Source organism: Hipposideros armiger, unplaced genomic scaffold (genome assembly GCF_001890085.2).
Source record: "Hipposideros armiger isolate ML-2016 unplaced genomic scaffold, ASM189008v1 scaffold_1483, whole genome shotgun sequence".
In the NCBI taxonomy this organism is placed as follows: Eukaryota; Metazoa; Chordata; class Mammalia; order Chiroptera; family Hipposideridae; genus Hipposideros; species Hipposideros armiger.
This window is the reverse complement of record NW_017732833.1, coordinates 211,500-222,922: the sequence shown is the minus strand read 5'-3', so window position 1 is coordinate 222,922 and position 11,423 is coordinate 211,500. Positions and strand designations below refer to the sequence as shown.

General features: G+C 39.6%; 1 protein-coding gene and 1 long non-coding RNA gene across 2 annotated transcripts in view; one reads left to right on the top strand and one right to left on the bottom strand.

Moving 5' to 3' along the window:
• Positions 1-976: 976 nt before the first annotated feature.
• Positions 977-6,376, bottom strand: LSM8 (LSM8 homolog, U6 small nuclear RNA associated). The gene is made up of 4 exons (XM_019634037.1): positions 6,264-6,376; positions 5,079-5,119; positions 3,594-3,721; positions 977-1,242 (listed from the first exon to the last, which is right to left on the bottom strand). Exons 1-4 carry the CDS (start codon positions 6,292-6,294, stop codon positions 1,152-1,154), a joined length of 291 nt encoding a protein of 96 aa, XP_019489582.1. The 5' UTR covers positions 6,295-6,376; the 3' UTR covers positions 977-1,151.
• A 132-nt stretch (positions 6,377-6,508) lies between these two features.
• Positions 6,509-11,423, top strand: part of LOC109377628 (uncharacterized) — an 11,002-nt gene continuing 6,087 nt past the window's right edge. The window contains exon 1 of the long non-coding RNA XR_002122907.1: positions 6,509-6,736. This is a non-coding gene — a long non-coding RNA (uncharacterized LOC109377628). The remainder of the gene's footprint in view (positions 6,737-11,423) is intronic.

Sequence of the window (11,423 nt, the reverse complement as noted above, 5' to 3'; positions counted from 1 at the left end):
CTTCATGCTACAAGAGTTGAGTAGTTGTGGCAGACACCACCACATGGTCCTAAGAGGTTAAAATATTTACTACCTGCATCTTTATCCAAAAAACTTGCCAACACCTATTTTCAACACTTACTAAAAAGAAAGAAACAACTATTTCAATTTTGTTTGAATGACAAGACTGTTAAGTATTTTTTCATTTTCTTCTCATCACAAAGATACACACTTTGGCCTACACACTGAATTGATGAGAATTTTTATGGACTAGCCCAGATATATACACAATATTTATTCTAATAATGTTTGTATGGATTCTTTAAAAAGTGTCATCAACCAATGGTACAAAGGAGTTTTAGAAAACAGCCTACATGTAGATAAGGGACATTATCTATTTAATTCACCCAAATAATCAACCAAATAGGCCTGAAATGCTCTGAGAAACCATGTTTACTTCTTTTGAAATCAGGCTTATGTAATCAGTGTCACAGAAAGTTGTTGACAATAGCAAGCTCTATCTCAATACAAACTTAAGGTTTAATCACATTTACAAACAACAAAAAACTTTAATACTAGTAATTCCACAATTCTTAAAATTGAGAGCTAAGATAGGCTTTTAAGATTATATGGAATCAATTTTTTAAAATAATATGCAACTTTTTTAGCCTTTTTCCTTTTCTCAACCAACCCCATTTTTACCCACACTTCTAAGATGCAGGGAGCAACCCACAGGGCAGTGTGGTAAATGCGGATGGTTCAGAGAACTGGAGAAGACAAGACTTACCTTCCTGTGACACTCTTAAATCAAGAAAGAAACACTTCTACCCTGCACTATTTATGGTATTTGTATGCTTGATTTATATAGCACACACATTTCTTTTTGACTAGTTTTCCATCAATATTCCAAAAATGTCAGAAATTGTTTTCTAAAACTTCTAAAAATCGTAAGATTTTTACACTATTTAATAGAAAAATAAAACCAAGCTACCAAACCTATAGGCAAAAAAATGTTTATTCAAGAAAATGTAAAAATATTTTAATTTACATATTACAATGAATATGGAGTCAAAATTGCACAATTACACGTTCATAAAAATTCCACACATCATCCTCAGAATAATCAGTTTCTGTACAAAGATTTACAGATGTTCAATGTATGTAATTCTTCCTCAGTGTGCTACTGAGTTTAGAGGTTCTGCTCGAATGTTCCCCAAATCAAGTGCAGAATCTGTTTCTTCATCAATTTCCCCAATGACTGCACTGCAATTATTTGAGAAGAAAAACAATGAGTTAAAACAATCTAATTTCTGACAAAACTGAGAGGACCAGGTAAAAAGAACTACTTTAAGATGAAAAACAAACTCTTCATCAAGTAGTGAATTACATATTTAGGTCACAAAACTCAAGATAAAATAATTTGAAGGCAACATTATTACAGGAACCAATATTATAGAACAGATTTCATAGAGTGTAAAGGGAAAAGACACAAATGGGATAGATACGGTACAAAACCCCCAAACCTTCCAATCCTATGATTTCAACTCTAGGGACTGAATTAGAGGAGGTGTGAGAGTGGAGGGAAATCACAAAATCACTACTAAATAAGCAAATGAAAGTCTGTTATTTAACTAACTTCAATGAACTAAATCCATCAATGGCATATAATTTCTATTTCCTTTTCGTGATTTCTCAGTTTACTCAATTTAAATTCAAGACCAAAAGTGGTTTTTTATATACAAAGACAGTAACAGCAACTGGTACTTAAGTATCTAACAAATGATTTTTTAATGTGATTGGCTAGAGTTAAAGCCAGTAAATTGTTCCTTGATTCAAAACAAACGTAACATTAATTTCATTCATACCATGCTAAGTGACCAAGGCCATGTCTCCTTAGCTGGATATAGCACTATTACATCCAGACTACAGGACACGTATAAAACAGTATTCCACAAAAAACTGGTTGTTTAAATTTGTCTCGTTTTAACCAGAGTAAATTCTATAAATGAATCCTTTTAATATCGAATTTGCCCTATTTTGCTTTAACCCATATAAAGCCTTCAGTTCTCTAATTACGGAAAGTATCAAACTCTGGGAGAACATACTAAGTTTTTTCTCAATATAAAACAAATTGAAGATTTTAACTGCACTCTTAAAATTTAGTATCATTTGAAATCCTTAGGGAAGTAAGTAGGACCGCTGGTAAATGTTTTTTGGGTTTTTTTTTAAAGCTTGTAAGAGTTTATTTGATCCAAACTGACAATTGCCAGGAAGCAAAATCTCAACGGATTGAAAACATGCTCCGGTAAAAGTTTTAAAATAACCTCTCCAAAGAAAAATGGGAAGGCTAGTTTGCAGTGTTTACTGACATCCATTGTGCAAATAATCCCACTATGGCCAATTTCAAGCTATAAAGAAGACATCAACCAACCAGGTTGCAAAATTCCTGAATACAGAGCAATCAGCTTTCATAAGTTGGCTTCAGCAAACCACTGAGTCTATAGCAATGATAAATTTTTTTAAAATCGAAGTTCAAAAATACATGTTGCTTGTTTGTTTAAAATAGGAGAAATCTTCTTAAAATCAGTTATTATGCAGAGTCCCAATATAAAGAACCACTGTTGTTTTGGTCAGGGGACCTGGGCCCCACCTGCACTGCCTTTCACTCGTTTTTGACCGCTCACTTTATAACTTCACACCTAAAAGTCATCTCTAAAGAATATTTTAGAAAACCCTGATTTTGATTAAAGATGAAATAATTTATCCATCTAAAGATGATTTAAGATAAACAATTCAAATGAATAGTATTCTTATAGATGTGTTCTATATCCTATAGCCTACCTGTGCCCCAATATATGAGATGCTAATATATCTTTTGCTGCCTTCCAGCCATGTTTCAATTCTATACAGTATGTACTAGAAAACGGATTCAACAATCTTCTAGCCGATTTAACTGCACTAATACAATAGCTGCTAGCCACATGACTTAAAATTACGATTAATAAAATTTAAAATTCAGTTCTTCAGTCACACCAGCCACTTTCCAAGTACTCAGTGGCTATACACGGCTCATACCTACCAGAGCAGATCATACAGATAATAGCGTGTTTCCACCACCCCAAAAAGCTCTATTAAAAAGTTTTGCTCTACACTGTTGTAGACATTTCTTAAATTGCTACCACTAATATCTATTTCTCAAACTGCCGTATCAGTGTGTGATAAGTTAACTGAGGCCACAGCATAAACATGGAACATATTAAGGGTGCCAATTATACTAAAGCATTAAAAGACAAAAGTAATGCATCAGTACTTGTTTATAAATTCAGATATATTATGGAGCATGAATCATTTAAAATAGTTCACACACAAGAGATTTCAAAGAAATTTTCAAACCCCAGAGTATATTTACAGTCCTCTGACATTAGGGGTATTTTGGAAGAACATTTTAAGAAGCTTCTCTAATGAAGTATTTGGTGTAAGGCACAGACCTTTCTGGACCCTGCTCAGGCCACTGATCTATTAGAAAGATGGGTGAATTTCAGTAGATAAAAACCTCTGCTCCATACAGCAAGGCAGTACACCTACAATACTTAAAAAAGACGTAGTTTACTTACACATTGTCACCTCTTACGATGTATAACCCTAGTACCACTTGTTCTACTCCCTGTGAAGAGCTGAACACGCGTTCATGGCTTTCATCCAAAATCAAATTAATGGTCTGGTCAAAACCTTTCAGTGTTCCCTGCAGCAAAAAAAAAAAAAAAAAAAAAAAAAAAAAAAATCAAGAGAAAAAGACAAATATTCAGGTTTACCTGAAGGTGTAAATTCAACCACACAACGATTTTAGTTGCTGGGTCCTCCGACAAAAGTACCTATTTTAAAATACATATAAGTCCACTGTAAAATACAGTACCTCTTTAGAACCAACAGTATTCATGGGCACAAAACTTTTCTTTTGGTTTTTTAAGGGGTAAAAAATTAAGACCACACATCTGACTAGTGCAGGGTTGTTGAGAGTTACAAAGGACACCTCGGTACCAGTGTATTTCCAAGAAAATAGCAGAAAAACCCACGTAGTCCAGTCTAGGAGCTAACATTCTAAAGACACAAGCTGAAACAAGTGAATTTCAGGAAACCACACACACACGGAACCTACATACCAGCTACGGCATCGTACAGTGTCACTTCATGCTACACCCTAGGACTCAGCCCTCTGCTAAACACACCGCACACATATCTCAGCTAACCTCTGCCCTCTGAGGGAGCTGTCATCATTCCCACTTCAGAGAAGAAAAATGAGGCGCAGAGAGGTTATGTCAGCTCCTAAGAGTTCCTAGGTACAAAATAGCAGAGCTAGGGTCTGACCTACGAAGGACAGCTTCAAAGCCAGACCACTCAACTATCATGATATACTAACTACTATGAACAAGCAAATATAATTACCCTTTTTCAGAGATGAAATCAGTCCCATATATACTGGGGGTGCCAAAAGAAGGTATGCACGTGACTTGTATTCATCTTTTATCAGTATATGTTGAGTATTACAATTTTAATACAGTTTTTTCCTTTCTTAAAATGTGTATACATTTTTGGGGCACCCTCTGTATAATACAAACTTCAACTGGTATTAAGAGCTAACACTTAATGAGTATTTTCTGTTTTCCAGGGAGGGCTTAGCTGGTGAAAGCATGTGCTCCTAAGAACAAGGTTGCCGGTTGGACTCCCACATGGGATGGAAGGCTATGCTCACCCACAACTAAGATTGAACACGGCACCTTGAGCTGAGTGGCCGCGAGCTGCCAATGGGCGGCCGGATGGCGACTGGACTTGGGGCTGAGCTAGCTGCGTCCTCCACAACTAAGACTGAAGGACAACAAAACAACTTGGCTGTTCCCCTTCCCCAACTCCCCAACAGTGTTCCCCTTCCCCAACTCCCTAACACCTTTCCCTTCCCTAATTCACCAATAAAATCCAACAACAACAAAAACTGCAGTGCAGGTATACTGTGGTGCCTAGGCATCAAAGATTAGAGGTTCTACATAAAAATTTACAACCAATAAACCTCCAAGAAAGCAGGGAAGAATACGCAAATTACTTACCACAATCATTCTCCCGTCAGAAGTAATAACAGCAACAGTTCCCAATAACTGAATCAAGGAAAGCATTTCTCAGGGAACGCAAACTGAAAACTTAGAACAGCGCAAGGAGTAGTTTGAATTACTAGGGAAAAGGTGACAGAAGGAAGATACAACTATTCAACACAGCCAGTACATTCACAACATAAAAACGTGGTTTCTAACTTCTTCAATTCCTTGTCATAATTACACAAAAAAGGGGGAAAAATTTTTTTTTTTTTTTTTGTGATCAATGTAGCCTGTCTCGAAACAGCTGGGTTATTTGGTCTTTTTTTATAGGGATTACTGCCGCACTAACTTTGAGCAAGACATGTCCCCCTTTCTTAGACCTGTTTCTTCATCTGTAGAACGAAAATGGATGGTGCTTGAATGATTTCAAGCGTGTTAAAACACTGTCTTCCACGGCGTGGCTTCTGGAATTCAAAAGAACCAACCTATAATCAGTGTCCTAAGATAGCAATAGACTTTGCCTCATTAAAAATCGTATTTCACTTTTGTCCGAAATGTGTATGTGAGCACAAAGTAGTGTTTCTGTCCCGAGACTTTAAAATGTAACAAATGATAGAGGATTTTTAAGACTTCACAGAGGCTTTTTAAATTATTTGCCCCCTGTGACGATCCATTGCCAACAACAAGCATTCTTTTCATTCATCAACAAAGAAGCTAAAACTGAAATGGTAAAGGGACAGAATTTCAACCTGACCATCATCCTTAAAATTTTTGCTATCCTCGAACAACGAGCAAATAAATACTAAGAATAAAACAAGTACGTAGATTAACAAGACCATCGTCGCCGCTAGGACGACTGTTCGTTTTATTCGCAAACCTGACCGCACAGCCCTAGGGAAGTAGTAATGATGAATCAATAGCTGACTTCTAGAAAGGCGGGGGAACGTTCAGAATAATCTCATTGTTTAAAGGTTAAAATTAAAAGGCGCCTCGGGCTCGTAGAAGCCGCGGCGGGTTCCAGCCCCGGGCGCGGGATCCGCCGGTCCCGGATCCTTAACCCCTGCACCAGGGCCACCCGGTGGCCGGGAGTCCCAACCGCCCGCCGATCCCGACCCCGGCCTCCCGAGCACAGGCCTCTCCAGGGCGGCCGTGGGCCTCGCCACGCTCCCGCTAGCGCCAGCAGCCGCCACCAAAGGATACGGTTGATGTAATTCTCCAGAGCGGATGTCATGATGCGAGGCCCGGCCACTCCTGGCAACACAGCAGCTCAGGCGACAAACGGAGATAAAAAGGGAGGGCAGGAACCCACAGAAACTCAGGCCGACTGGCTGCAGCAAGTATCGCGAGATTTACCGCACCGTAGTCTCCGCGAGTCCTATTGAAAGTAACCAACCAGCTGTACCCATGAGGCCAAGCGGTGACGAGTTTAGTGCGCGTGTGCAGGATGGTTTTGCTGATTTCCGGACGGTGGTCTCGGAAGCCGAGAGACCGAGCGGGAAGCAGAAGAAAGGATGGAACTTCCTGAAGGTGGCTTAGGAGGGAGAACACGGGAGAGCCAGTTTCCCAGCGGAGTGAAAGGCGATGGGGAGACGTTACTAAGGGAAAATGTTACGGAGAAACAGGGAACGCGGAATAACGTGTTTCCATCACAAGTGAAGTAGAGGCCAGGAAACGTAGGTGCGGGGAAGTGGGTAGGATCCCTAGTCTTGGACCGCAAGGGCCGGAAATTAATTTTTAGAAGCTGAATGGCCTAGAACAAAGTTGCGTGCGTTGTGACCATATGGTGTACGTCTCTGGAGCACACGCCAGTAAAAAGCACGTAGGCGTCTTCTGTATTTGCCTCCCCAAATGCTCCCACATGGAGGCGTTGTTATTCACTTAAAAAAAAACTGAATCCAAACAGGCAAAGGTGTGCGAGCCCGCCTTAGAAAACAGCTTTCCGTTTATTGTGCCACTAGGTGTCCCTGTCCTCAGGGTTAAATTAGTAAATAAAAGGTGTGCTGCACATCCCTGGAAAGGATTAAGCAAGAGTCTTCTAGATAAGCACAGGGCGGGGTTCTAGACCTGGCTCTGCTTATGAACTGTGTGGGCGTCCTTGTACAGGTAACATCAATGCATCTGGCCCTCAGTGATCGTACATGCTTAGATGCTGCTATAACTGTCATTTGGGGGTATTTACGAATGTTACTAGAAAACGTAACTCATATTTTACAGTAGTACCCTAACTTCAAAAGTTAAGAAAGGATTTATATACTAAATACCAGTGGGGACTTTTTCCTTTTTTACAAAAATCACTGATTTCAGTTGGGCTTGTGATTTCTTATCTGAAGAATTGTGGGTTCGAAATAACTCTTGCAATGTCAGCAGTTTTCTTCTAAAAAGTGAAACATCTGTTTTCATTACAGCATTCCCACAAAATACAGATCACTCCTAAATGGTTAATATTTTATATACTGAAATCTACTCTGACCTGTTTGAAACCGCACATAATCAGGAATTAGGTGATGAGTAACCCAGTATTTTCTGGGGGAAAAGTGAAAGTATCTTCCATAAATGAAAAGATGAAGATATTGTGTGATTTGCCAATGTTAGACTTGAACTGAAAAGAAAGCCAAAGTGTTAATTAGTGATAAATGAGGTATCATTAGTAAGGAGTTCAATTTTTAAAATGAATAATCTTTGTAGTTTTTCATCTCTTAGATGAATCCAATTAGAGTGTGCTTATGTTTGAAAATGTTTATTAGCATCATATAGTAATTTATGGAATAATTTCATAATGAATATATTACAAGTTGATGACCTTGTGTAGTTTTCATTAAATTATTATGCCAGATACATTGAAGATGTGAGTGTTTAGAAGTTTGGTCCTTAAAAGCGGAAGAGGGAGGCAGGAGAGGGGTTCTGAGAGATGTACATTAGTGGTTTTGCAGTTGATGGCTTTGAAGTTGGTGAAGGGACCATGAGCCAAGGAATGTGATTGTCTTTGTCTGGGAACAGCCTTTAGTTAACAGCCAGCAAGAAAACAGGGACCTTGGTCCCACAAAAGCAAAGAACTCAATGCTGTCAATCAGTCAGCCAAGTGAGCAGGAAGTGGTTCCCCCTTAGAGCCCCCAGAAAGGACACTTTCTGCCAGCACCTTGATTTCTCTAGGGCGACTCTTATCAGACTTGTGACCCATAGAACTGTACGGTAATAAAGTTTCATTGTTAAGCCACTAAGTTGGTAGCAATTTGTTATGATTGTTGATGATGGCAATAGAAAACTAATAAAGATATGCAACCTCTTAATTTATTAGCTTCCTGGACTTTGACTAAAAAAGACTTTGGGAAAAACAACGGTGCTGTATCTAGGAGATTTGTAGCATATTTGGTAATAGACAACTTAAGTACTATTGCTCGTGACCATCTTTCTCTGTGGCACAAAGTCCTTCTAGATTCTGAACCTGTCCCTAGAATTCCCTCCACTGTGGAACTGTGGGAAACATGGGTTTCTTCAACCCAAATTACTGTTTCCTTCATGCATGTTTCTTTCTCATTATATTTCCTTATCATAAGGTGCAGGTTCCACTGTCTGTCAGAGGAGTGGTACGTGTTTAACCTTTAATGAAATCTTAAGCCCTCTTTATCAAGAACTCACTGTGTACTCAGCCTTCATCCCTCGTGTGAATATGTTCCATGGGTCTTCTCTGGGTTTGGTGTTGCCCAGAGTCATCTGTTAGTAAATGACAGAGCCAGGCTGAACCTAGACAGTCAAGCTCCACTCATGACACTGCAATTTTAATGTTGTAGTCCAAATGAAATGTCCAATAGAGTGAAGAAATCAAGACCATGATGTAAACCAAAGGTCATTTAAGGTTATTCAGACCTGGGCACTTGTGATTCTTCCTTCAGATTCCTGCTTCTGGCAGTTTCAAAGAGGGAGATTCAACATTTATCTACCTTGGTGCATTTATTCCACTTTTCTTCAATGTTAGGCGCCTGTGTTGTTAATATGCAACCTCTTCTGTAGCAGGGCTGGCAAACTGTAGCCCTCAGTCCAGCTTTTTCTGTAAATACGTTTTATTGGAACAGCCACACCTATTTCTATGTCATTTATGGCTGCTGTTGGGTGACAATGGCAGAGGTGAGTAGTTGTCAGACCATATGGCCCACAAGCCCTTAAATAGTTACTCTCTGGCTCTTTACAGAAAATTTGCAGACTGCTGTTCTCTAATGTCAACAAATGAGATTTCTGAAGCTTTTATATTCATATTACCAGATTGTCCTCTACAAAGTTTGCACAACTCACTCTCCCACCTAGAAAAGGAGATAATTCATCATCTCAGCCCCAGGTATTACTATAGTGACCGACTTTGAGATAGGATTCGGTTCCATTTTTCTGACTAAACAGTTTGCATCATGAATGACACCAAAACAAAACAACTCTCATTAGACTTCAGAAAATGTGTTGTTTCTCCCTCTCTCCCTTCCTATTGAAATTTTAGCCTAGAATTACAGGAACATTTTCCAAGTCATGATCCCATGTGACAATAACTCATGCAATGGGATTTTTCATTCAGAAAAATAATGATATAAAATAGTGATCTGCGGGCCGGCCGAGTGGCGCTTTGGTTAATAACTGGCTGGGGACACCAGAGGGCCCCGGTTCGGATCCCACATATGAGGGCCAGTGACACTGCCCTCCACAGCTAAGATGCTGAACAACAGCTCAACCTGGAGCTGGGCTGCCGTGAGTCACCGGCGACGGCGTAGGCTGCAGTCCCTGTGGCAGTGGGTTGCAATGGGCTACCATATGTAGCCGGCAGCCAGCGTGAGCGGCCAGCAGCCGCAGTGAGCGGCCGTCCAGAAGCCGGCGACTGATCTGCCTCACCCAGGAAGAGCGCAATGATGGTGCCAACTTGGGCCAGTGAAGCAACATCCTCCACAACTAGACTGAAGAACAAAAAACGACAGTAACTTGTCTGTTCCCCTTCTTCCAATTCCCCAGCACTGTTCCCATCCCCCCAATTCCCCAATAAAAATCTTTAAAAAAAAAATAAATAAATAAAATAAAATAAAATAGTGATCTGCATTTTAACATGCATCAGAAACAAAAACCACAAATGTGTCATAATAATGCAGTGGATTAAAAGAAATTCTCAGCGGAGAGTTTTTTGGAAACAAAAAGCTGTAATTCAAATTAAAGACCACTGTTCATCAAGATTGTTAATCATTGTTTTCAACTGTTCAACATCAGAACTCTCTTTGGTCAATGGAATTGTAATAGATATGTATGATATTGGGGGTGGGAGTGGGGCGATGGGTTGGAGGAGGGGGGTTGTCACTTTGAGGGGTAAAAAGTATAACTGTTGTACTGTGTTATATACCTGAAACTAATTTAAAAAATAAAAATTTAAATAAAAACAATCTTTATTTTTTGAGAAGTCCGTACTTTATGAGCTTTGGTGGGAGATCGATGTCAGTGTGTCAGGTACTCTTCCCTGGTCTTCTTTGCAGCTAGAGAGGCCTAAGCTCTGCTTATGACGACCCAGACTGAATCGGGTCCTACAGACAACACACTGTTGGTCAGAACAGTCACAGCAAGGGCAAGTCCATAAAGGAGCCAGGCCTTTGATGCTTCTGGTGGGCCTGCCAGCAGTATCGGTGCCTGCAAGCTTCAGTCTGTATTGTTTGGCAGTAGTGTCCACAGGGACCCAGCTCTGCTGTGTGTCTGGGACACGCCACATGGCTGTGGAACTTCTGAATCTTGTTCTCCAGCCTGACTCCCAATTATGTGAGCTGCTTAGTATCCTTTAATAAATTCCTTTCCTGCTTCAGTCAGCTCAAGTTGGTTTCTGGTTTCAAGCTGGCAACTAAGAATTTTGACTTAGACATGTTCTGGTAGTATAGTGTTAGCAGTGAGCTACAGGGATCTTAAAACATTGTTTTGCTCATTTAGCTTCTACGTTTTTATAACAAGTTTTAACAAGACTCTTTACACAAGCTTACTTTAAAATTCTAAAATTTTGTATCATACGTTCATTAGAATGAATGTAATTTCTGTCACATAGTATTTTCTGTGTGCCTTAAATATATTTTCATTAAAACCGTGGAGCTGCAATTTTAACACGTTTACTGCAAACCCTATACCCATTAGCAAACTCATCAGCTGACTTTTATTTTTTAATTTAAGTAAATGTGTTGCCATGTATTCTGTGAGAACTGTTGGAAAGTCTGTCCCCCAGGAGCCCTGAACTTCCCTGGACATCCTTTCTGGGTATGCTTCAAAGGCGAAGTCTGGTCACTCTTTACTTGGGCCAGTTGTGTGTCCCTTCTAGCTTTTCTAATTTCTAAGAAAATAGGTGTATAATACCACACATTT